General features: G+C 42.6%; 1 protein-coding gene across 1 annotated transcript in view; it reads right to left on the bottom strand.

The window, feature by feature from the left end:
• The window catches only part of unc13d (unc-13 homolog D (C. elegans)), a 155,992-nt gene that overhangs the window by 81,120 nt on the left and 47,016 nt on the right, over nucleotides 1–27,856 (bottom strand). Inside the window, exons 7-16 of the mRNA XM_043715210.1 lie at nucleotides 25,383–25,427; nucleotides 23,568–23,636; nucleotides 17,415–17,493; nucleotides 16,555–16,662; nucleotides 16,261–16,353; nucleotides 14,096–14,199; nucleotides 13,345–13,468; nucleotides 10,024–10,148; nucleotides 7,042–7,132; nucleotides 5,356–5,412 (exon numbers count right to left, since the gene is read on the bottom strand). Of these exons, the coding sequence (XP_043571145.1) occupies nucleotides 5,356–5,412; nucleotides 7,042–7,132; nucleotides 10,024–10,148; nucleotides 13,345–13,468; nucleotides 14,096–14,199; nucleotides 16,261–16,353; nucleotides 16,555–16,662; nucleotides 17,415–17,493; nucleotides 23,568–23,636; nucleotides 25,383–25,427 (895 nt within the window). The remainder of the gene's footprint in view (nucleotides 1–5,355; nucleotides 5,413–7,041; nucleotides 7,133–10,023; nucleotides 10,149–13,344; nucleotides 13,469–14,095; nucleotides 14,200–16,260; nucleotides 16,354–16,554; nucleotides 16,663–17,414; nucleotides 17,494–23,567; nucleotides 23,637–25,382; nucleotides 25,428–27,856) is intronic.

Genomic DNA, 27,856 nt, shown 5'->3' on the forward strand with positions numbered 1-27,856 from the left:
GTGGAACATTCACTGGAAGTTGGCATACAGGTACAGCAAGCAATGAGGAAAGCTAATGGCATACTGGCCTTCATAGCGAGAGGATTTAAGTGTAGAAGAAGTCTTGCTGCAGTTATACAGGGCCTTGGTGAGGCCAAACCTTGAGTATTGTGTGCAGTTTTGTCCTCCTAATCTGAAGAATGACATTCTTTCCATTGAGTGAGTCCAGCGAAGGACCACGAGACTGATTCCCAGGTTCGCAGGACTGACATGAAAGACAAACTAGATCGACTAGGATTGTACTCGCTGGAGTTTAGAAGAATGCAGGGAGATCTCAGAAACAAATAAAATCTTGATGGGATTGGAAAGGTTGGATGCAGGAAGAATGTTCCCAATGTTGGGGGAAGTCCAGAACTAGGGGTGACAGTCTAAGACGAAGAGGTAAGCCATTCAGGACTGAGATGAGGAGAAATATCTTCACTCAGAGTTGTGAACCAGTGGAATTCTATTCCACAGAAAGCTGTTGGGGCTAGTTTGTTTGAGATAGTCAAGAGGCAGCTGGACATGACCCTTGATGCTAAAGGGATCAAGGGGTATGGAGAGAAAGTGGGAATGGGATAATGAAACTGCATGATCAGACATGATCATACTGAATGATGGTGTGGACTCGGAGTCAAATTGCCTACTCCTGCACTTATTTTCTATATTATTCCAGGTATTAGTCTAGGGATCCAGGGTTACTAGAGCTGAAAATGTGTTGCTGGAAAAGCGCAGCAGGTCAGGCAGCATCCAAGGAACATGAGAATCGACGTTTCTCTGCTGCGCTTTTCCAGTAACAATCTGACCTGCTGCGCTTTTCCAGCAACAACCTGACCTGCTGCTCTTTTCCAGCAACAACCTGACCTGCTGCTCTTTTCCAGCAACACCTGACCTGCTGCGCTTTTCCAGCAACAACCTGACCTGCTGCGCTTTTCCAGCAACAACCTGACCTGCTGCTCTTTTCCAGCAACACCTGACCTGCTGCGCTTTTCCAGCAACAACCTGACCTGCTGCGCCTTTCCAGCAACACCTGACCTGCTGCACTTTTCCAGCAAAACATTTTCAGCTCTGATCTCCAGCATCTGCAGTCCTCACTCCATCCAGGGTTACTAGGCATGTTGGATCTAAATATTGGCTTAGTGCTAGGAGACAGAGGGTGGTGGTAGAAGGCTGTTTATGTGACTGGAGCTCAGTGTGCAGTGGCATACCACGAGGATGAACGCTGGGTCCTTTATTGCTTGATAATCATAAATGATGCAGATGAGAAGGTGGGAGGGATGATAATTCAGTTTGCAGATGACAAAGATTGGTCAGGTGGTTGACATTGAAGAAGAAGGTGTTAGGTTACAGGAGGATGTAAACGGATTAGTCAGATGGGAAGATTGCTAGCAGATGGAACTTAATCCTGATAAATGTAACATGATTCATATTGGTAGAAGAAACAAGATATCTAAGTACAGAACAACCTCGGTTATCCAAAATCAGTTATCTGAATTTCGGATTATCCAAACAAGATCTCAAAGTCATGTAAATGCTTCTTTTGTTTATGATCAGATCAGTTATCCGAACAATTGGTTATCTAAACAAAATACTCCCTGCTGTCTTATTCAGATGATCGAGGTTGTTCTGTATTCAATAAATGGCAGGACACTAGGAAGTTCAGAGGAGTCTTGGGGTACTGTTCAGATTCTTGAAGGTGACAGGACAAGTTAAGAGGGTAGATGAGAAAGAATACAGGACACTTGCCTTTATCAGTTCTGGCATTTAGGAGCACTACTCCTTCAGGTGACTTCACCTGATAAAGAAGCAGTGCTCTGAAAACCTGTGCTTTCAAATAAACCTAGTGTAATGTGCCTTCTGACTCTGTGGCATAGATTATGAGAGCAGGGAAATTATATTGGAGCTGCACAGGACTTTTGTTAGGCCTTACCTAGAGTACTGTGTGTAGTTGTGGTCACCACACTATAGGAAGGATGTGATTGCACTGGACAGGATGCGGATTAGATTCACCAGGAGGTAAATTGCTCCATCCCAAGTAATCTATGAACAGAAGCTGGATAAACTTGGGTTGCTTTTCTTAGAGCAGAGAAAGCTGAGAGAGTGTATAAGATTCTGATGGGAATGGACAGGGTGGATAGGAAGCAGCCAATCCCCTTAGTTGAAGAGTCAATACAAGAGGACATAATTTTGAGGTAAAAGTCAGGAGGTTTAGAGGGGATTTGAGGAAAATGTTTTCAACTAGATGATGGGTGGGAATCTGGAATGCACAGGGAGGGTTGTTGAGATGGGAAATCTCAAAGTCTGTGAAAAGTACATGAACACGGTGGCTCAGTGGTTAGCACTGCTGCCTCACAGCGCCATGGACCTGGGTTCAATTCTAGCCTCGAGTGACTGTGTGGAGTTTATACAATCTCCCTGTGTCTTCATGGGGTTTCCTCTGAGTGCTCTGGTTTCCTCTTGCAGTTCAAAGAAGTGCAGGTTAGGTGAATTGACCATGCTAAATTGTCCATAGTGTTCAGGGTTGTTTGGGTTAGGTGCAATAGTCACGGGAAATGTAAAGTAATTAGGTAGGGGAATGGGTCTGGGTGGGATACTCTTCAAAGGGTCAGTGTGGACTTGTTGAGCCAAATAGCCTGTTTCCACATTATAGGCATTCTATGATACGATGAATAAACACTTGAAGTGTCGTAACTTTCAAAGCTATAGGCTAAGTGGTAGATAATGGTTCGAATGTAGATTTAGAGTAATTTAGAGCCCCAATGGGCTGAAGGACCTCTTCTGTGCTGTATGATTCTACAAATTCTCTGAACTGTTTCCAACACCACAACATCCTGCTGTAAGCACAGTGACCAGAACTTGACACAGTACTCTAGATGTGGTGTCACCAATGCTTTCTGTAACCGAGCATAACCTCCCTACACTTGCAGTAAAATGTAACATTAGCTCTCCTGATTATTTGCTGTACCTGCACACTAACCTTCTATGATTCATGCATGTGGACACCCAGATCTCTCTGCATCTGAGCTCTGCAATGTCTCACCATTTAGATAATCTGCTTCATTTTTATTCTTTCTGCCAAAATTGACAAATTCCTATTCTCCCACCAATCTTCTATCATTTGCCAGATCTTTGCCCACTCACTTAACCTATCTAGATCATTTTGTAGGCTCTTTATTTCTTCTTCACAACTCATTTTACCTCTCTTTGTGTCATTAGCAAATTTAGCTATCATACCTTTGATCCCTTCATCCAAATCATTTCTGTAAATTGTAAAGAGTTGAGGCCACAATACCAACTCCTGTGGCACACCACTTATGACATCTTGCCAGCCTGAAAAAAAAGACCCATTTATTCCTTTCTCTGCTTCTATGTTAGCCAGCCAATCTTCTATCCATGATAATCTGTTACCCACTAAACTATGAACATTTATCTTCTGCAATGTCCTTTTGATGTGGCATCTTATAAAATGCCTTCTAGAAATCTAAACACAATATATCCACTGGTTTCCCTTTATCCACAGGACACATGACATCTTCAGAGAACTCCAATAAATCAGTTAAAATGATTTCCTTTTAACAGAATCACGTTGCTTCTGCCAGAATATCTTGAGCTTTTATATAAGTGCCCTGCTATAATGTCATTAATAATAGCTTCTAACATCTTCCGTATGATAGATGTTAAGCTAACTTACCTGTAGTTTCCTGCTTTCTGTCTCTCTCCCTTTTTGAATAAAGGAATTTAACTATTTTTCAATCTAAAGCAACCTTCTCCAAGTCTAATGAGTTTTGGAAAATTAAAACTAACCAATTAACTATCTCACTGGCTACTTCTTTTAAGTCCCTAGGGTGAAATCCATCAGGACTTGGGGCAGGACAGTGGATCAGCAGTTAGCATTGCTGCCTCATTGCTCCAGGAACCAAGTATGATTCCATCTTTGGGTGACTGCCTATGTGGAGTTTGCATATTCTCCCCGTGCCTCTGTGGGCTTCCTCTGGTTCCTTCCCACAATTCAAGGTTAGGTGGATTGGCAATGTTAAATTGTCCATAGTGGACAGGAATGTGTAGGCTGGGTGGATTAGCCATGGTGAATGCAGAGTTACAGGGATAGGGTAGGGGGTGGATCTGGGTGGGAGGTTCCTCAGAGGATTGCTGTGGAAGCAATGGGCCAAATGGCCTACTTCCACACTGTAGGATTCTATGATTCTAGGACCTGGGGACTTACCAACTTGCAGTTCCAACAATTTACTTAGTACCACTTGCAACTTGTAATTTTTCCTGAGTTCCTCCCTCCCTTTCACAATTCCTCATTTAGTTACTGATGGGATGCTACTTGTATCATCTCAAGTGAAAACTGACAAAATATCTGTTCAATTAATCTCCAATCCCTTTATCCTCCACTACCTAATTCCCCAGACTCATTTTCTATAGGACCAATATGTACTTTCCTAACTCTTTTTTTAAAATATATCTGAAGAAACTTTTCCTATTTGTTTTTATATTTTTGGTTATCTTTCTCTTGTACTCCAATTTTTCCCTCCTCATTAATCTTGTTGTAATTCATTGGTTTTTTTAAATGTTCTGTCCAATCTTTTGACCTGCCATCCATTTTTGCACAACTGTACTTCTTCTGGAGTATGATATTATTTTTGACTTTTTTTATATAACAACAGATGGCAGGTCCATCCCTTAAAATTTATATTATTTGTTGGAATGTATCTATTCTGTGCTTTCTGAAATGTCCCCTTAAATGTTTGCCGCAGCATCTCTATTGAACTACCTCTTAACCTAAATTGCCAGTTCACTTTTACTAGTTCTGCATTTAAGCCTTCCTAATTGCTCCTGTTTAAATTTAAAAGTAGTAGTCTTGGACCCACTTAAGCTGTATGTAAAATTCAAAAGTATTACAGTTACTACAACTCAGTGCTTTCATTATAGGGTGAGAAATTAAACTCATATTATTGTTCAAACAAGTTCTAAAATAGCCTGCTCGGTGGTTAATACCATAACATTCTGGTGTAAGAAACTATCCCAAAAACATTCAATGGATCCCTCATCTACACTATTCTTTTCTCATCTTATTTTTTTAAACTAGATGTATGGGCTTGAAATCACAATGATAATTACCAAACCTGTTACCTGTTTATTTCTTCCTTGTACTCTGTAGTTACTGTTGGGAGGCTTGTACACAACTCTAACAAATATCCTCTTGCCTTTATCATTCCTCATCTCTACTCACACTGCTTCTGATCCTGATTTCCTGAATTTAGGTCATTCCTTCCTATTGTGCTAATGCAATTTTCAATGAACAGATTCTCTATAATTCAGTAACTATTGTACCTTTATCATGGGTTCCAATAACTGTTTATGGACTTGATACCAGTCCCTGGTGCCATTCTGTAGTGGAAAAAAAAAGGGATATTCATAACAGAATGGTCAAAACATACAATCCAATCTCACACTCTAATTTCACATTCGTGATACATTCCTGAGTCAATATACAGTGCAACCTCCCAGTCATGACACCAGCCCTCTAGCGTATCTCCTCCACTTTATGCACCACTGCCCTTGAACCCCATCCCTCCCAACGCAACAAGGACAGAACCCCACTGATCCTCACCTTCCACCCCACCAACCTCCACATACAACACATCATCCTCCGCCACTTCCACCACCTCCAAACGGACTCTACCACCAGAGATATATTTCCCTCCCCATCCCTATCAGTGTTTCGGAAAGACCATTCCCTCTGCAACTCTCTTATTAGGTCCATACCCCCTACCAGCCCACTTTTGTCACCTTTCCCTGCTACCGCAGGAAGTGCAAAACCTGCGCCCACACTACTTCCCTCACCTCAGTCCAAGGCCCCAAGGGGTCTTTCCACATCTGTCAGAAATTCACCTGTACCTCTACAAATGTCATCTACTGCATCCGTTTTGGCTCCTCTACATCGGGGAGACAGAACACCTTCTTGCGGATCATTTCAGAGAACATCTCTAGGACACCTGCACCCCACACTAACCCCACCGTCCTGTGGCTAAACACTTCAACTTCCCCTCCCACTCCATCAAAGACATGCAGGTCCTGGGCCTCCTCCAACGCCAAACCGTTACCACTCAATGCCTGGAGGAGGAACGCCAACTCGGCTCTGCCCTCCGGACCCTCCATCACTGCCTCCTCTGATCTATCACCTTCTCCCTCACCTTCATCCACCTATCGCTTTCCCAGTTATCTCCCCCCAACCCCACTCCCCTTCCCTCCCATTTATCTCTCAGCCCTGACCCACAAGTCTTAGGGCTTATGCCCGAAACGCCGATTCTCCTGCTCCTCGGATGCTGTCTGACCTGCTGTGCTTTTCCAGCACCACACTCTGATCTCCAGCAATCTGCAGTCCTCATTTTCTCCTAGTCATGATAGCAACCAATTTCCCATTAACTACACAATCAAAACTCTGATTCATTGAACAATCCAATCTTCCAATCACTACACAATCCAAACTCCCATTATAATTTAACCTCCCAACAATCTAATCTCCTGTTCACAACACAATCCAATTGCCCAATCACAATACATTCAATCTTGCAATCACTGCACAATCCAAATCCCAGTCACATTACAATCTTGTCTCTCAAATACCAAACAATTCAGTCTCATTCAATACACAATCCAATTTCCCAGTCACAGTACAGTCTAATCTCACAATTCAATCTTTTATTCAATAGACAATCCAATCTCTGATTCATGAATGATTCAATCTCACAATTACTACACAATCCAAACTCCCAGTCAATCCAATTTATCATTTACATTACAATCCAGTCTCCCAGGCACTCCACAATCCAACCTCATATTCGTAACCGAATCAAACCTCCCTTCACCAGACAATGTAATTGCCAAGAATACTTATAAAGACGTAGTCATACGCCCAGGAGCAGCTTTTAGGATTACTGTGAATCAAGTACGGTTTTTGCACAAAATCATGTCTATTATTAAAAGTTACAAGTATCTTTTTGGGGTGAACTGTACCTTAATCGCTTCCACAACTCTGTCATGGAGATCTGGAACTGAAGGGCAAAGTTTCAGAAAAGCCTTCATCTTGCAGATCTGCACCAGGACCCTGTGATGGAAGGACAGATTTTGTGAAAGAAACTCAGAAGTATATATCGCATTAACAAGAATATTAGACAATGCAGATTGTCTATTCCTATCATTCACCATGGTAATTTGGGACTACATGAATGTTCTTTCACTGTTGCTGGGTTAAAATTCAGGAATTTTATTCCTGATAACATTGTGAGTGTGTCTTCATCACAAAGACTGCAGTGGTTGAAGAAAGTGTCTCACCAGGTCATTAAGGATGGCCAACACATACAGTCATACACCATAGAAACAGACCCTTCGGTCCAACTAGTCCATGTTGAACATAATTCCAGCCCATCTGCCTGAACATACCGGAACTGCCATTGTTGCACACATTCCAGTTACCATGATCACTACTTTGCTCCATTAACCTTTTAATCAAAACACCTCTAATCTGTTCTTCAATGTAGACCCAATTTCAACCTCAATCATTAGCCTTCGAATAAGGTTTCTCTTGCTCTCTGTTCTAACTCTTACTTTGAATCTTGACTCTATGATAACTCCTAATAAAAATTAAATAGAAACAATTGCTTCTAGCCACACTAGCCACACTAGGCAAGCCTTTCCTCATTTTAAACATTCTTATCATAATGCCCTGTACAGTAAGTCCTCACTTAAAGTTATAGTTGCATTTCTGAAAGTTGTGACTTAATGCAAAATTATTTTGAGCAAATCATGGGTTTCCATGGAATCAATGCTAAAGCTAAAGCTAGATTCCTTCAGACATTCCTCACCCAGAAAAAAATAAGTTGAAATACTGTACCACAGATGTGCAGCATTGTGCATTCTTAGCAGAAATGACTTGCAAATTAAAATATATTACCAAATATAAAATTAATACTTAAATAATAATTACAACACTACTGAAAATGGATTATCAATACTCACATGTCATTTTTGATTTTAATACCTGAGACTTCCATGTACACTGTTGACTTAAAATGGCTGCTGTGATCTCCTGACATACCCAAAAATAATACATGAAGCCAACTGCTTCAGAATGATCAGTTTATCCAAGAGGCACTGAAACTCAATGAGGCATCAAGAAATTTGCATCTCTTGTTTCATTCGGACATGGATGCATATATTGAGGGATGAAAAGTTACCTACAACTTTCCAGCTTGGAATGAAACAATGACACAGATGCCAGTATCCATAAAGCAGCCTTTGAGTAAGAGATGTCTGAGATAACAACATGGATTGATAACAGCTGACAATCTTTCACTCCCTCTTGCTTTCAACCTCTTTCAAAAAGCAACAAATTGCAGGCTTCGCCAGGCTTCGCCACTCCCGAGGAAAGACGACAACAGTGAAACTGTTGGGACTCAGCGTTCACTCTTAAAAATTTTAATCTGCAACTGCCCTGTCTGCATAGACAACCTCCTTCTCCCCAACCCCCATCTACTTTTTAATTTTATTACTTATGTTGTGTGCATGTGTTACAGTAAGCAAACTCTGCTATCTGTCACTCAAGGAAGCATTAGAATTGGCTCTCCTACATTTTTGACTTGATTTAACTAGGTTTAATTCAAGTATAATAGCTATGTGCTAAAGGAAAAATTTGATGTGATTGATCAAGGGGGATTAAAAGAAGGGGAATCAATCACTCCTTTTCAATGGTCATAATATAATAGAACATACACTCACCACACTCCACTGTATGTTTACCCTGACCAGACTCTACCTAGTGGCAGATGTTGGTCAGTGCAAGTAATAGCTGGGATGACCAACATGCTGCAGCTTCTGCCATTAGATGGAGTGCAGGACAATAGAATGAGTTCAGGTGTGAAGCAAAAACCAGAAGAGCTCCAGGACTCTTTACCCAGTCTGGGTATTCTTTACCCAGAGAGTGGTGGGGGCATGGAATGCGCTGCCTGTGGGAGTGGCAGAGTCAGAATCATTAGTGACTTTTAAGCGTCAATTGGATAGATACATGGATAGGTGCTTAAGCTAGGACAAATGTTCGGCACAACATCGTGGGCCGAAGGGCCTGTTCTGTGCTGTATTGTTCTATGTTCTATGTTCTAAGATCTAGGTAGGACTCAAGATAGCAATGCCTGAGGGAGAGGCAAAGCCAGAGAATGAAAAACATGAAAGAACATTCACCAGGATGATGTTAGGTGAAGACATTCTTGAAATAGCTCCACACAGGCTGGTATCCCGTCACCAAGTTACCCTTTACTTATGCATGGAAAATCCTTGACATTGATCCAGCTTCCACAACATTTGAAGTCTTTCTTTGCACTTATGTTTCCTCCTAATGGACAGCATCCTACTGAGGTTGTGCTGTCCTCTCTCTCTTAGCTCAATATCTTCCTGTTGTGTGAGACTCAAAACTGCATTGTGGTCTCAATGAGGTTTTCTTTTGGCTTCTTACCACCTTTTGGTTCTCATATTCTACATCTTCTGATAAAGCTGAGAATTCCATCATCTATTTTATAGCCTTTCATGTTCTCTGAACTATTACCTACAAATCCTGCTACTCTTCACAGTAACACACCCCTGTTCCACTCAGAATATAATTACTGGTTTAGGCATTGACATGGATCTTCTCCATAGCCTATATGTGCTTCACCCTGATGTAGATTTCCAGTCCATTAGGTTTGCTTGCACTACCTCCATACAAATGCTGCCAAGTTTGATGTCCTGAGATTACCGACAGATATACACAGTGATCCACATAATTTTGTTTCCAGAACTTCAGAACAGTTACCTGCATCCCCAGTACATCTTCACTAAACATTGTGGTCATTGTTAAAGTGAAGAGATTTGGGAATGGTCAGTGATACAGCGTGTGGGGTCTGGGAATGGACGTGCTCTCCTGTGACAGGGGACCACAGTGCAGAACAACAGTTGGAAATAACTAACCTGAGCAGAGATTGCTGGCGTTCTGTAGACTTGTTGTCAAACATTGGAAAGACATCCCTGTACTTCTGGATAAGAGAAATTCCATAATCCAGGAATGACTTGAAAGACTCAGCTAGTTCATCTTGCTGTTAGGAAATTGGAAGTCAGCATTTAATTTACTGGTCACCACAACATTTGTTAAACAACAGTCAAACACACAACACCATTCATGATATTCGATTGACTGTAATCTACCACCTTCAATCATGTCCAGGAGATGACTGTCAAATCTGCAGGAAAGTTACTTTTTCTTCATTATTTTTAACACTCATGGTCAGTCATTTTAACACAGGAGTATCATGCGAATCAATATTTCAAAAATCAGTGTCAGTAACAACAGGACAGCACAGGGTTAGGGACAAAATGAAGCTCCCTCTACACTGTCCCCATCAACACTCCCAGGACAGGGACAGCACGCATTTGATACAGTGTAAAGCTCTCTCTAATCTTTTAAACTGAAAGTAAAGCTTCATGGAGATTGGTGGGGTGGTAGGTGAGGACCAGTGGGGTTCTGTTCCCAGGAGGACCAGTTCCAAAAACGTACAACCCAGATGGCCTCCTTCTTCAAGGACCGCAATTTCCCCCCCGACGTGGTCGACGATGCCCTCCACCGCATTTCTTCCACTTCCCGCTCCTCCGCCCTTGAACCCCGCCCCTCCAACCGCCACCAGGACAGAACCCCACTGGTCCTCACCAGGACAGAACCCCACTGGTCCTCACCAGGACAGAACCCCACTGGTCCTCACCAGGACAGAACCCCACTGGTCCTCACCAGGACAGAACCCCACTGGTCCTCACCAGGACAGAACCCCACTGGTCCTCACCAGGACAGAACCCCACTGGTCCTCACCAGGACAGAACCCCACTGGTCCTCACCAGGACAGAACCCCACTGGTCCTCACCAGGACAGAACCCCACTGGTCCTCACCAGGACAGAACCCCACTGGTCCTCACCAGGACAGAACCCCACTGGTCCTCACCAGGACAGAACCCCACTGGTCCTCACCAGGACAGAACCCCACTGGTCCTCACCAGGACAGAACCCCACTGGTCCTCACCAGGACAGAACCCCACTGGTCCTCACCAGGACAGAACCCCACTGGTCCTCACCAGGACAGAACCCCACTGGTCCTCACCAGGACAGAACCCCACTGGTCCTCACCAGGTGACCTCTTTCCACCTATCACATTTCCGACGCCCCTCCCCCAAGTCCCTCCTCCCTACCTTTTATCTTAGCCTGCTGGACAAACTTTCCCCATTCCTGAAGAAGGGCTTATGCCCTAAACATTGATTCTCCTGTTCCCTGGATGCTGCCTGACCTGCTGCGCTTTTCCAGCAACACATTTTCAGCAGCATCCTCTCTATTAGGACAGGGACAGCATTGTAAAGCTCTCACGACTTTTTTCAGCTTCATCTATTCTTTTTTGAACTGAAATTAAACTCCCTCCACATTGTCCCAATCAAAACTGTCCCAGGACTGGATCTGCACAGTATTAAAGCAAACTCTCGCAAACCAAAAGTAAAGATTCCCACGGAACTGTCCCCATCAACTCTTACTAGGACTGGTAAAGCATGGGGTTAGATACAGAGTAAAACTTGCTTTGCTCTTTTAACTATAATTACAACAGCCTCCACATTACTCTCACTAAACACTAACAAGATGGACAGCATACAAAATAACTCTCCTTCTACATTGTCCTCATAAAACACGTTCAGCACATGTGCAGGATGGGGTTAAAAATGGAATAGAGCATTCTCTACTCTCTTAAACTGTAATTTAAAACACCCTTCACAATATTCTCATGATACAATCTAAGGACAGAGACAGCACGGGGTTAGATAGAATAAAGTTTCCTTAAATCCAGAGGGCCTCTAATCTTTTCACCTGCAAATAAAGCTGCCTCTACATCACCCATAAGAAAATCCCAGTACAGGGGCAGCATGTGGGTTGACACAGAGTGAAGCTCCCTCTAGACTGACCTCACCAAACACTTGCAGGACGAGCACAGCATGGGCTTAGATACAGAATAAAGGTCCCTCTACTCTTTTAAACTGAAAATAAAGCTTCCTTTATTCTTTTAAACTGAAAGCAAAATTCTCTCAACCCTTCACACATTACCAAGTCTGAGACAGCACAGGATTAAATACAGAATAAAACTCCCTCTACTCTTTTAAACTGAAAGCAATGCTCTCTCAACACTATCTCCATCAAACTCTCCTAGGACAGGTACAACATGGATTTAGATTTAGATACAGAGTGAAGTCTCTGAACATTCTCACAACCAAGTGCTATATTTTCTACAGTTTCTGACTTCTCATCCGTGACTCTTAAGGTTAGAATCTCAAGCTCAGGTTTTCCAACTCTAGTTAATGCAGAAAGGATAGTCTAGTTTCATAGATCATTTCAAGTACAGAAGGTGGCCTTTTGGCCCATGCAGCTATCCAAAGATGTGCACGTTAAGTGAATTGGCTGTGCCAAATTGCCCATAGTGTTCAGGGATGTGTAGATTAGGGGTAAATGTAGAGTAATAGGGTAGGGGATTTGATAATTCTATGTCAGGTTTCTGTAGAGCAATCCAGTGAGTGCCATCTCCCCATTGTCACTCTGTAGCCCTGCAACTTTATCCATCATGTGTCTTTTCAGATAATCATGTTAGTGCTTTCATCACTCTCTACAGTTCCAGATTATTACCATGTACTGCATAACAATGTTTATCCTTACATTCCCTCTATATATTTTGCCAAATCTTAAATCTTGACTCCACCCTTCTTGACCTTGCACCAACAGCTTATGACAACAACTTTTCTTCATCTACCTTAGCTAAACCTGATGTAATCCCGCATCCCTCAATCTTCTTGGCTGTAAGGAGAAGCCCAGTTTCTCTACCCTAACCTGTGGTTAAAGTCCCTTTTCAGTAGAAACATTCCAGAACACCACCTCTGCGCTCTCTCAGGGACACATCTTTCCTAATGAATGGTATCTCCCCATTAATAGTTTTTGTATGTTCCTTGTTCACATTCTTGGACTGTACAACCCCACCCCCACCCCCCTCCAAACTTCTGATTTACACTTTCAGTGGGTCCTCCCAGTTCACATATCTAGATGTGCCCCCAATTTGCAGTCTCTGTGTGTCTCCTGGTTCACACTCTCCGACTGTATCCTTTGATTTATAACCTCTGTGTGTACAACCGCCACCCTGCCCCATCCAGTTCACAATCTTGATCTGTATCCCCTGATTTACAGTCCCCTTGAAGACCCCACAGCTTGCAGTTCATACATACGGCCTCTTGCTGCAGTGTGACCTGTGCCAATCCCCACTGGTACTCAATGCTGGTGAGATGTTGGAGCAAGGAGATGAAGCTGACTTCCACATGGCGGTACAGTTTGCTATAGGCCAACCACTTCCTGTAATGAACAAGCCAATACACTAGGGTCAGGGTACAAAAGGAAATCCAAGGTCATAACCGAGGGCTGATAGAAGGAAGCTTAGAGTGCCTTGGAGGCACACTAGATAAACGCTTAGGATAAATGTCACCATCTGTACAATATAGAAGAAAGACATATATTTAACTGGTATTTTGTCACCTCTGGAAATCCCATAGCTCTTCATAACCAACGAAGTGCTTGTTGAAATGCAGTGACAAGTTCTTTCTGTCAGCAGTAGATAGTATTTCAGTATTTTAAAGTTGTAATGTGATTTAATTTTTTACTCTGTTTTAGTGATTGTTAATTGTAGGGGAGGTTTTGAGTTAGGATGCTAGGAGCACTCTCTGTTCTTTCAGTTGACTCTTTTTGAGAGGGCCCTCAGCTAAAGTTTGATCCAAACAAGAGCACTTCGTGTCTCATGAGTGCTACCCCTTGTGTTATGTCCCATGGTTAATATATCAGTGCAATTTTCAGAGAAATTCTGTAAAGACTATGGATATTTTGTTTGGAATATAAACTTAAAATTGGAAGTTTAGACAGTGCTGTGTTACTCAGGACAAACTAGTTGCTCCATCTTTTCCGCAGTAATCATAATCAGATACTCACGCCAGATCTTGGTGGAAGGGTGAGAGATCATTCTGTGTAGCGTGAAGTGACAAGATGGTGATGGCTGATGTACTGAGTTCCATTTCCCCTTGGATAGCCTCAGTCTGCAAAGTAAACAGTGAACAGTCACATCAAGCCAATCGCTGATGGAAATTCAATTTTTCAGAACTGGGATGAATTTTGTAATACAATTTGGCCAATTTGGCCTCTAATGTTGACCCTGAGTAACCCCAGGTAGCCTTCCAAAGAGAACAGCAAATGTCCCAATCTGCCTTTCATTTCTCACCCTCAGGATAGAACCATCACCTCAAGCCTCCATTCTGAGACAGGATGAAGATTTGCATTTTCCCACAACAGCCCTGACTGTGTGAACTGGGTATTGTCTCTTTTACCCGATTTTCTTCTCTAGATCCATACCCATTTAGCAGTAGGCTATTCTCCTCCAGGAATGGTATGGGTATGGGGTCAGGATGTTTATATGAATAAGGATAAGCTGGACTCTGCATAGAAAGAATATTCAGGGATATCTGTGAAGATTAGTAGTGTGTTGATATGTCTTTACACAGAGTGACAAATCTTCATCTACACAACCTGATTTAAAAGCGCAATTGTGCATTTTGGCAAAAGGATTAAATTTAATCTAAAAATCAGAAAATGGAAGAACTGCGGCAGAAATTCTGTTTATGATGTGTGTCAATCTCACTAAAGGCAGACTTTTCCATTATGTTTATCAGTGTTAATATTCTGCAGGTGAATTTGGACTCCGTGGGCTAATTTTTGAATTAATTTATGGCTTGAAATGGGCTGGAGACTGAGTGGTTGGAAAATTGGGAAGAAGGGTTAAAAGAGGATTTGGGGATGGACTGCCCCACTGACATGACATTCTGGCCACTCTGGGAATGGAGTGAAACTGTGCCTGAAGACCTATTCCTTTCAATGCTGGCTTTTTACTAGCAGTGGACAGGCTCCACATCGTGGGGAGGATGCCTTGTGAACCCTGGCAGCCTCCCTGCAAACTCAGAGTTGAGGTGGGTTGTCAGGGGGCTCGTATTCAGGCATTATGTGGTCTCGAAAGTGCTCCCATGTAGCAGAGGCCACATCTTTGGGAACCTTCTCAACTCCATACTAACCAACCATGCACATCATCACTGTGACCTTGTTGACTGGTACCAGAAACCCCGACTCCACTTTCCATGCTGCCTGTTCTGGTTGGTGTAGTCCCAGCAGTGACCACCCCTCTCGGGGGCACTGCTGAGCATAAAGGGCTCTTGATCCTTTGATCAATTGGCAGACCTTGCTCGTCAGACTTAGTCCCATAAAGGAATGAGTGCCCAACAGCAGCTTGGGATGGAGCCTGTTTGGGGCTTCTCAGGAGGATTAACCAGGTTCATCAGCTGGCCTGAAAAAAATCTAGCCCCTTTTGTATGTTTAATGGGGTAAAATCCATCAGGTTCACAGGATTATGTCTCATGCCCTAGCAGCACTAGACAGATGCCCAATGTCAGGTAATCATATATAATTGTTCAAGGCATATGCCTAATAAATGTTTCAATCCATTCAGTAATAGATCCAACATCTGTTTCACATCAGTGGTCCACATTTTACCAGGCAGCTGTGCCAGGCCTGTTCCATTCAGCTTTTAGTTTTGTCTTTTCCTGCTCTCTGCAAACACCATTCCAGTACACACACACTAATGTTATATACTTTTCTATATGTTAGGCCACATAGCATATACCACAGAAACTTAGGTCTTATTGAGACAGATAACTGAAAGTTGATTAACGACTAACTATATTGAATAATATGACTTGCATATGTAGTCTGGGTTATGTGCTTACTTAGGTCTTACTTACATGACATATTTAGTTGACTGACTGCCTAGCTGGTTGGCCAGCTGCTCACTGGCTTCTAATAGAATAGCTGATTGTCCAGAGAGTAAAATGGAGACCCTTTGTCCAAAATCATCACAAGTGATGATGCTATCTAGCTGCTTTAACGATATCATGCCTTTCTGAGATCTGAGCAATAATACAATACCAGCTGCTAGGCCAACTCTACAATGACCCTCCCATTCAACTCTCTCTCCGAAATTACCCACATGCTCACTCCTACTTGTTCCATTGCCAGCCATGCACCATCTCACCCATCATCACAAATATCTGTACCTGCTTCTGCAGTCGATCATACTGTACAAACTGTTGCAGCAGATTGCGATGGATGCGGAACACTGGCTCTTGTTTGCTCAGTGAGGTGTCCCTCTGTGAACAGAAACATAGTGTATAAATCCTCCTTCTGTTAGATTCTTCAGTAAATTACACATAGTGTGAGAATCAGCCTCCACTAAATTCACTTCACGAAAATAACAGAGGATGAGAACCTCTTGTAGCATTTAGTTTAATGCTTTCTTTTACTCAATAGCATACTGCATTTGTATATGGCATGGTCTATACTATCTCTACCTCTTCATGGATAAGTTTTAGCTGGAGATGGCATTTCCCGCGATCAGGATATGTCTCAGTACAAGGTCCTAGAGAATACCATTTATCTTCAGGAGTATATGGTAAATCCTGTAAAATACAACAATAAAACATAAGTGAGAACAAACAAAACATTGAATCCATAACTTTCACACACATTATACATCCTATTCAATCCTCTCCTTCAGTTCTGGTGTTTGGGCTGAGACATTCAATCCTCAAAAAACAGCATCAATAAACAATAACTGATTAATTTAGATTCAGCTAATGGAACAAGACATTTGAATATATTTCAAGAAGAATTAGACAGCTTCTTACTAACAAATGAGATGCAAAACTGCGGATTTAGTGGTCAAATAGACTGCAAGTATCCCGTCTGAAAACATTACTATCAAAATAATACCTGCTGGAAATCATCTTTTCTTCAGTACATCTGCATTTCATTAGCTTTAGAGCACTTTAAGTTGTCCGGTGGTCATGAAAAGTGTGATAGAAACCACTCTGCCCTGGTTTGTATAATTCTCTGCAGTGTTAAAAGGCTGCACTCTGTGCCTAGACTGCAGGGTTTTGGGGTTTTGTTCTCAGTGTTTCCTGTGTTTCCTGAAACACTCTGATTGGATCTAGTAGGTCTGATTCAGCATGTGCTGGTATGGACACAGGACAATCAAGTCAGGCATCAGCCACTTGGTGTGTCTGTATAAACATCTGATGAAGACTCATGTGTGAAGCGCCTTGATCCTACCGAATAGTGGAGCAGGCTCAAGGGGCTGAATGGCCTACTCCTGTTCCTATTTCTTCTGGTCTTGTCGACTCTCAGTTAAAGTCCACTCATACTGTCTCACCTGTAGTTTAATGATCACATTTCCCAGAAAATCGTCCTGTTCATGCTTTCGAGCAGCCTTCTTCACATCTTTGAAAATCCTGTACCATGAATCATAATTGGTATTAGGCACCAAGAATCCATCAGACAGTAAGTTACAGACACATCCAGTAGCCAAATCACAGACACCAGAATCATAATTGAGTTTCAGGCTGAATAGTCAAGGCAGATACAATTGACTGTGGTGGGATAGTGGGAGGTCCTTCATGTATGGAGTAAATGGAGAGGGTATCAGGTTGGAGACTGCTTAGAGAAGGGAATATAGATTGGCACTGAAAAAATGATGGACTGGTGATGAGATTGGGGCGTGTAGGGTAACGGTTAGGGGAAAATAACATTGTTGGATTGCATAGATTATTCAGTGAAAGGTGGCATCTACGGAAGTTGGGGAGTATTGGATTGGGGAATCTGGGATATGAAGGTAGTTGTGAACTGTAGATGGGAATGATGGGGAATACTGAGCTGGAGACAAGTGTTTCACTAATACGTGTACCCTAGAACTCTGTAGGAAGCTAGGAAAGTGATTGCTGGGCCTCTTACTGAGATATATGTATCATTGATAGTCGCAGGTGAGGTGCCAGAAGACTGGAGGTTGGCTAACGCAGTGCCACTGTTTAAGAAAGGTGGTAAGGATAAGCTAGGGAAATATAGACCAGTGAGCCTGATGTCGGTGGTGGGCAAGTTGCTGGAGGGAATCCTGAGGGACAGGATGTATATGTATTTGGAAAGGCAAGGACTGATTAGGGATAGTCAACATGGCTTTATGCGTGGGAAATCATGTCTCACAAACTTGATTGAGTTTTTTGAAGAAGTAACAAAGAGGATTGATGAGGGCAGAGCGGTAGACGTGATCTATCTGGACTTCAGTAAGGCGTTCGACAAGGTTCCCCATGGGAGACTGGTGAGCAAGATTAGATCTCATGGAATACAGGGAAAACTCACTATTTGGATACAGAGCTGGCTCAAAGGTAGAAGATAGAGGGTAGTGGTGGAGGGTTGTCTTTCAGACTGGAAGCCTGTGACCACTGGAGTGCCACAAGGATTAGTGCTGGGTCCACTACTTTTCATCATTTATATAAATGATTTGGATGTGAGCATAAGAGGTATAGTTGGTAAGTTTGCAGATGATGCCAAAATTGGAGGTGTAGTGGACAGTGAAGAAGGTTACCTCAGATTACAACAGGATCTTGATCAGATGGGCCAAAGGGCTGAGAAGTGGCAGATGGAGCTTAATTCAGATAAATGAGAGGTGCTGCATTTTGGGAAAGCAGATCTTAGCAGGACTTATACACTTAATGGTAAGGACCTAGGCAATGTTGCTGAACAAAAAGACCAGGTTCATATCTCCTTGAAAATAAAGACGTAGGTAGATAGGATAGTGAAGAAGGCGTTTGGTATGCTTTCTTTTATTGGTCAGAGTATTGAGTACAGGAGTTGGGAGGTCATGTTGCGGCTGTACAGAACATTAGGCCACCGCTGGAATATTGCGTACAATTCTGGTCTCCTTCCTATCAGAAAGATGTTGTGAAACTTGTAAGGGTTCAGAAAAGATTTACAAGGATGTTGCTAGTGTTGGAGGATTTGAGCTATAAGGAGAGGTTGAATAGACTGGGGCTGGTTTCCCTGGAGCATCCGAAGCTGAGGGGGTGACCTAATAGAGGTTTATAAAATCATGAGGGACATGGATAGGATAAATAGACAAAGTCTTTTCCTGGGATGGGGGAGTCCAGAACTAGAGGGCATAGGTTTAGGGTAAGAGGGGAAAGATATAAAAGAGACCTAAGGGGCAACTTTTTCACTCCGAGGGTGGTACATGTATGGAATGAACTGCCAGAGGAAGTGGTGGAGGCTGGTATAATTACAACATTTAGGAGGCATCTGGATGGGTATATGAATAGGAAGGGTTTGGAGGGATATGGGACGGGTGCTGGCAGGTGGGACTAGATTGGGTTGGGATATCTGGTCGGCATGGAAGGGTGTGTTTCCATGCTGTACATCACTATGACTGTATATCAGCTTATGCAATTTAGAATTATCCATTTTGAATACATTGAAATTCATTCTGTATGACAATTAAACTTTGTGAAGTAATAATTAACATTTTCCACTCATCAAACTCTGTCACTGTGGCATTGGAGTGTGTTTGCGATTCAGTTTTGTCAATATAGACACTTCCACGAACCAACATTTTGCAATCCTGATTTCACTAACAATCCATGAATTAGGCATTTAAAATGGAGAATGACCACAGTCAAGACATAACCAAGAGATAATCTAGCGTGCACATGGAGGGGTGGCATATAGAATCCAATGGACGGTCTTTCCACCTAACCATCAGCACCAACCACTGTGTACGATTTAAATAGTAAGGAGATCTTCAGGCAGCCTGCTTGTCTTTAGGCTTATTGAGGCCCTTAAAGGGTCAAATACTGAGGGCCTTATCCTGCTGCCACTAATATTTTACGTGAGGGAAGGCCAACGCCACATAGAAGCCCTGCACAGGCTGCCATCAGACAAGATACCGGTACTTCTCTCTGGATTTCTTGGGCCAATAGAGGCACCCCATCTACCAGAACCCCCCAACCCCACCATCCATCAAGATTTCTGACTCCATGTGTGGTGGAACTGCCTGCAGTTGCAGCAATGGCCTTTACTCCAAGCTGGCACTGATTGGCTGGCAGCTCTTTAAGGTGAGAATTCTTACTGACAAAGGCAAGGAAATCTTGCATTAAAGAAACAAATGACAGCAAGGCAGATGCTGGGGTTGGGGGCAGGCTTACCTCACCAATTTTCTAGCTGGAAGGGAACATAATAGCAGCATCTCCAATGAGCCCCAGCCTGAAGTTGCTATACCACATTAAGAGTCATCAAATTGGGAGTGTGGTATCAACATGGATTGAGGAACGATTAAATGACTGAAAGATGTGATTAGTGAAGAGCTGTAAGAGGCAGGTATTCACAAACTATGTAAATCATTTAGATAAAAGAATGAGTTGGAAAAAATCCATGTTTGCTGACAATACAAAGCTAAATCGAAATGCTATAAGGAGGTTATTTTACACATGTTATGAGTTGGAAAACTGGAAGCAGGTCAAATATAACATAGACAAATGAATGAAAAAGTAGAGTATGTTTTAAAGGGTGGAGTTGTTATGAGGAGAGATTATACAAACCAGACCTATTTTCAGTAGAATTTAGAAGATGGTATGATTGAAGTCTTCAAGATATTAACAGGAAAAGATGGGTATATAAAGATAAACTATTTTCACTAGTTGGGGATTCTAGAATTAGATAGAACATAGAAAAGTACAGCACATAACAGGCCTTTTGGCCCACGATGTTGTGCTGAAGGTTAATCCTAATGTAAAATAAAATAACTTAACCTACGCACCCCTCAATTCACTGCTATCCATGTGCATGTCCAGCAGTCGCTTAAATGTCCCTAATGACTCTACTTCCACCACCACAGTTGGCAACGCATTCACAACTCTCTGCATAAAGAACCTACCTCTGACGTTCCCTCTATACCTTTCTCCTCGTGCTAGTCAATCCTGCCGTGGGGAAAAGTCTCTTGCTATGGACTCTATCCATGCCTCTCTTTACCTTGTATACCTTGATCAGGTCACCTCTCTTCTTCCTCCACTCCAGAGAGAAACGTCCGAGCTTAGTCAACCTCTCTTCATAAGGCAAGCCCTCTAGTCCAGGCAGCATCCTAGTAAACCTTCTTTGCACCCTCTTCAAAGCCTCTGTATCTTTCCTATAGTAGGGTAACCAGAACTGGATACAATATTCCAAGTGTGGTCTCACCAGGGATTTATAAAGCTGTAGCAAAATCTCGCAGATCTTAAACTCGATCCCTCTGTTAAATGAAAGCCAAAATACCATATGCTTTCTTAACAACCCTATCCACTTGGCTGGCAACTTTGGGGTATTTGAATTGGGGTCATAATATGACAATTATGGTCAGACCATTCAGGAGAGATGTTAGAAAGCACCTCTACCCACAAAGGGTGGTAGCTGTTGAGAACTCTCTTCCATAATTGGCAGTGAATGCTGATCAGTTTATTTTAAATCCAGGATAAATAAATTTTTGTTAAGCCAAGGTATTAAGGGACACGTGGCAAGTATGTAGAGTTAGGCCACAGATCAGCCACGATCTCCTCAATGGTAGAACAAGCTCAAAGGGACTGAATGACTTATTCCTGGTCCTATAAATCACAATTAAAACATGTATCTGACATGCAGGTATAGAAGTATTTGGGAAGACAATAGTTTATTAAATTCTCTTGCAAAGTGTTTGGAAGAGAACAGTGAGAAAGTATTGCTACAAAAGACTAGTGGGATTACACCTGGTGTACTGAGTATTGTTTTGATTTCTTTACTAAAGGAAGGATACAGTTGACTTAAAGGGAAACAACAAAGGTTCATTAGAATGATTCCTGGGATGATACCACTGTCTTTTGAAGTTAAAAATCACACAACACCAGATTTTCAACTTTGTACCCCTCAGTCCAACACTGGCATCTCCAAATCATTGTCTTTTGAGGAGAGATAGATAAAGGGGGTCCATATTTTTTGGAGCTTAGAAGAATGAGAGGTAATCTCATTGAAACTCATTTTAAAAAAAATGAGAAAAATTGACAGGGTAGATACTGGGAGGTTATTGCCCTTGGCTGAAAGACTAAATACACTGTCTCAGGAGAAGGAATTGAATATTTAAAACCTGAGATGAGGAGAAATGTCTTCATTTTTAAAAAATATTAATTTGTGGGACATTGGTTTCGCTGGCATTGTCCATCCTTAATTGCCGCAGAGGGCAATTAAGAGTCAAGTACATTGCTGTGGGTCTGGAGTCACATGTAGTCCAGACCAGGTTAGGATGGTAGATTTCCTTCCTCAAAGGACCTGAGAGAACCAGATGGGTTTTTACAACAATTAATAATGATTACATAGTCACTTTTGGGCTAGCTTTTTTATTACAGAATTGAAATTTCACTACCTGCAATGGTGCGACTTGAACTCATGCCCAGAATATTAGCTTGGATTTTGGATTAGAAGTCCAAGATATTTATTTCACACACATACTGTACAGACATTGAGATTAAGAGATTTCTCAACACAAAGGAAATCAAAATGGAGAGGGTGGGCAGGGTTCATGAGAGGCAGAGCAAAATCGAGCGCCTTTGTGACCCACTCCTGGCCCTACACTTGATCTTCAATAATAGGGGTTTTGAAGTGGCCTTTTGGGTATAGAACTCCTGTTTTCACACACACAGGTGAACAAGCCCTTCACCTTCCGATACCTGGCCACAGCCTCCTAACCATTACCTCCACCAACTCCTTGTGCACTTCTAGAGATGGAAGACTGTGTTCAGAGGAAAAACTGACCAAAGCAACCATTAGCAATTCATCAGCAAATCTCAAGGGAGGGTGAGCGATTGTGTGGTGAGGGCAATAAACAGAGAGACCAAAATGGGAGATTAGATTAGATTACTTACAGTGTGGAAACAGACCCTTCGGCCCAACAAGTCCACACCGACCCGCCGAAGCGCAACCCACCCATACCCCTACATTTACCCCTTTAACCTAACACTACGGGCAATTTAGCATGGCCAATTCACCTGACCCGCACATCTTTGGATTGTGGGAGGAAACCGGAGCACCCGGAGGAAACCCACGCAGACACGGGGAGAATGTGCAAACTCCACACAGTCAGTCGCCTGAGTCGGGAATTGAACCCGGGTCTCTGGCGCTGTGAGGCAGCAGTGCTAACCACTGTGCCACCGTGCCGGAGGTCTGCAATCAGGCGGAGAGCTGAAGTGGTTAACAACAAAAGTGATTATGAAAAAAGGAATAGTAATGGGACAAGTAAAGGTACAAAAAGATGTATCCAGGGGAGGTGTAAGTTGTTGAATCGTAACCACTACCAGAACCTGCTGTCGAAGAATAAGGGTAGGGGACCCCATCCCAAATGGTCATCATCTAAAAATCAATTTACAGCTAAAATAACAAGAATTTCAGGCACTGTATATTCTGTGATGGATCCATCAGTATCTGTCACCATCACAAGGCAATCAGATCTCACAAATCAGACAGCAGTGAGTCACTCGCTCACCTCTTCAGTCCAACAATGCCTTGGATCTCTCCCAGTCGGTGTTTCACAGATTCATCGTTATCCAGGTCCCTGAAAACAAACAACCTCTTAAACAAGAGAAAAGTATTCAACATCAAACTTACAAAAACTTACATTAACATAGCATCTGCAGTGTAGAAAATTATCCTAAAACCCCTCATAGGAATGTACATGAAGGATGAAGAGCCTTTTTCTGTGCTGTAGGTCACTATGACTCTGAGCCAAATGTGGAGATATTATGAAGTGATACAAAAGCTTGGTCAAAGGAGTATGATTGAATTTATATCTTAAATGAGAAAGGCAGAATGGTTTAGGGAGGGAATTCCAGAAGTCAGTCAGCTGAAGGCAAGCTGCCAATGGAGGGGCAGAAAAATTCAAGGGCACCCAAGAAGCCACAGATGGAGGAATGCAGGTTATCCAGAAGATCAAGAGCCTGAGAATGTTAAAGAGACAAAGAAGTTTGAGATCACATACAGATTTGAGTGTAAGGTTGTGAATCTTTTAAGTTGACGAGTTCACAGGTGAGGGTAAACAGGAGCTGATATCCAGAGTAAGATATTGGATGATTTCTTGTTGGTTGATAGGCTGTGTGAACTGCAGAATCTAGAGTAATCTGTGTGTGAGACATAGTGTTTGACTCCTCTTCTGACTTCTTTAACTGGGTAACTATGAGCTCTCTGAGGTTAGAAAGTATGTGCCATATATTTAATGTATAAAAGTCTCTGGAGAATGTACCCTAGCCTGTTTGGTATTTCTTCAGTTTTAGGATGTTTGTCTATAATGTATCCCTGATCACCCATATGCTCATTGACCTAGACTAATGCCTTGTCTTAATTTTAAGATTCTTATCCTAGTTTTCAATTTTCCTCTTGCCCTCATTCTTCCCTATCTCTGTAATCTTCACAATGCTCTGAGATATCTGCACTCCACTCGTTCTGGTCTATTGTTCATTCTGATTTTAAGTGCGTTCAGTTGCCTAAGCCCCATGTTCTGGAATTCCCTCCCTGAACCTCTTCCTCTCTAACTGTCTTTCCTCCTTTTAAGATGCTCCTTAAAACCACTCTCTCCTTGACCAAGACTTTGGACACATAATCTAATATCTCCTATCTGGCTCAATATTTGTGAAACTCCTTGGGACATTAGGACAAAGATGTTACATAAATGTAAACTTGTTGTTGTGGTATAGTTTTACATAGAGGAGGACTGTATATGATTTCCAGGGTGACACAACCCTGGTGTGGCAATGTTTTCCCCAGCTGCCTCTTATGGCTCTGTTTAAACCTAGATTGTCGAAGAGTGTAGTTCTGGAAAAGCACAGCCGGTTAGGCAGCATCCAAGGAGCAGGACAGTTGATGTTTCAAACATGAACTCTTCATCAGGAATGAGGGGGTGACCCAAGGGGGCTGAGATATGGAGGGAGGAAGTAGCTGGGAATACGATAAGTAGATGAAGGTGGGGTGATGATGGTGATAGGTCGGAGCGCAAGGTGGAGCAAATTGGTGGGAAGGAAGATGGATAGGTAGGACAGTTCAAGAGGGGAGTGCCGAGTTGGAAGGTTGGATCTGGGATAAGATGCGGGGAAGGGAAATGAGAGGAAATCTAGAGTATATGTAAGTGCAGAACTATGGAGAGACAACAGGGCAGTGAAATTAGCTTAGGATTGCTCACATGCAATGGATTAAATGACCTTCTCCTCTATTGGTTCAATGTCATTTCAGATATATTCCAAAAAGCTGACATGTCCTAGTGTACCCTCAATACCCTCCAAGCAAAACAGCACCAAGTGGGATCACTCACCACATGTCCATGTGCAATTCAGTATGATGGACATCCTTGACTTGACTGCAACAAAAGAGACAGTAATTATTAACAGAGATTTTTGAAATGAGGACAGTGATAATAGATTCCAGTCAATTCATTTGAATGAATGATATGGCCTATATGATTAGTATAATGGCTTATGCTGCAGGGTTGCAGCAAGTCTAGTGTCTAGTGTCGATCTTTTGTCTTTTTGTAACAGAGCTGACCCCGTCCTCTGTCTGTGCCTCAATTAGCCAAAACCCGGAAGGAATATCCCGCTATTTGCTGAATCCTTCACACTGCCTCCCTAGCTGATCCTGATAATTTTGTGTCTGTCCCCAGATAGAGCAAAAGATCATACAGGTCTGACACTATTCAGATCTGACCTAATCCAGGTCAGTGTTGAATTAGCTGATGTTCGGGTTTAGGATGGAGAGGCAAAAGAAGGCTTCCTTGAGGAGTTCCAAGAAAAAAAATGGTGGACAGGAGAATATTGTGGCTATGAGAGCTACTCTTGGTTTTAAGGTTTTTTCAGCACTTATCTGGATTTACTCACTTCCTTGGGGTAGTCATTATAGTTTTTATAAGTTTTGCATTGTTTTTTGAACTTTTAAATAAATCAAAATCAAAGATACAGTACTTTAAAAGGAGAAAGGAGAGAGAGTTTCAGGACCGTAACCATGTAAAACTGAGGAATTGCATAAGACTCTGAGATCAGCTCCTTATGAAGAAGCTAACAAGTGTTGTTTCATAGCTGTCAGAGAAATTGCAACAGCTCTGGAGAGCGGATCTCACTGAAACAACAAACCAGACATGGGAGGTCTAATGTCCAGCTTCACATGCAGCTGCACAGGTATCTGATTTTTTTTGTTAAAAACCACTGCCTGAAACTACAGGAAAGAGGACGATCTTTGGTTTTTCAGCTTGATCAATTAACAGTTTGATTTTTAAGACTTATAAAACTTGAGGAGTTGAAATGCCTATCAGCCATGATTGAATGGCAGAGTGGACTGGATGGGCCGAATGGCCTTACTTCTATTCCTATGTCTTATGGTCTTAAACTTCTAAGTTAATCTGTTTTCTTTTTGTAACTATAACAGTGAGTAAGATGAGGGCATTTTTTTTAAGATTCTGTGTGTCCTGAGATCTGTCTCTTGATTGACTTTTAATTTTAACGGGGGACTGGTAGCTCAGTGGTTAGCACTGCTGCCTCACAGCACCAGGGACTGCTGTTCAATTCCAGCCTTGGACGACTGTCAGTGTGGAGTTTGCACATTTTACCCATGTCGCGTAGGTTTGCTCTAGTTAGTCCAAAGGTGTACATGTTAAATGGATCAGCCATGCTCAATTGTCTATAGTGTCCAGGGATGTGCAGGCCAGGTGGATTAGCCATGGTCAAAAAGTGTAGTGCTGCAAAAGCACAGCCGGTCAGGCAGCATCTGAGGAGCAGGAGAGTCGACCTTTCGAGCATAAGCTCTTCGTCAGGAATGTGCTGCATCATCAGGAATGTAGTGGATTAACCATGGGAAATGCAAGATTACAGCGTTGGGTAGCAGTTGGGTCTGGGTGGGATGCTCTTTGGTGGGTTGGAGTGAACCCGATGGGCCGAGTGGCCTGCTTCTATACTGTAGGATTCAATGGTCAAGGATTGGTATTATTTTGCCAGATCGGTGTTTTTGAGCATTAAGATTGTGCTAAACTGTATTTTTGCACAAAGTATGTTGTGTTTATTTTTAGATAATTTCTGTAGATTGTTAAGGGGCAGAAATGGTTTTTAGTCAGGTTGTAGAGTCAGAGATGCACAGCACGGAAACAGACCCTTTGTTCCAACTCGTCAATGCTCCTGATCTAGTTCCATTTGCCATCAGTTGGCCCATATCCCTCTAAATCCTTCCTATTCTTGTACATATCCAGATGGCTTTTAAATGCTGTAATTGTACCAGCCTCCACCACTTCCTCTGGCAGCTCATTCCATACATGCACCACCCTCTGCGTAAAAAGGCTACCCTTTCGGTCGCTTTTATGTCTTTCCCCTCTCACCCTAAACTTCACTATCCACCCCGACCTTAAGTTCACCTGGACCATCTCGGACACCTCCTTCCCCTTCCTGGACCTCTCCATCTCCACTAATGGTGACTGACTCAACGTGGACATCTACTACAAACCACCAACTCCCACTCTGCCTCCTGTAAAAATGCTATCTCTTATTCCCAATTCCTCTGCCTCTGCCTCTGCCACATCCGCTCCCAGGAAGACCATTTCCACCACAGAACATACCAGATTACCTCCTTCGTCAAAGACTGCAATTTCCCCTCCGACATGGTCGAAGATGCCCTCCAGCACATCTCATCCACTTCCCATACCTTGCCTTCTAACCCCACCCCTCCAACCTCAACAACGACAGAATCCCCTGGTCCTCACCTTCCACCCCACCCAACGTCCAGATACACCACATCATCCTCCGCCCTTTC

This window comes from Chiloscyllium plagiosum, chromosome 24 (genome assembly GCF_004010195.1).
Source record: "Chiloscyllium plagiosum isolate BGI_BamShark_2017 chromosome 24, ASM401019v2, whole genome shotgun sequence".
Lineage (NCBI taxonomy): Eukaryota > Metazoa > Chordata > Chondrichthyes > Orectolobiformes > Hemiscylliidae > Chiloscyllium > Chiloscyllium plagiosum.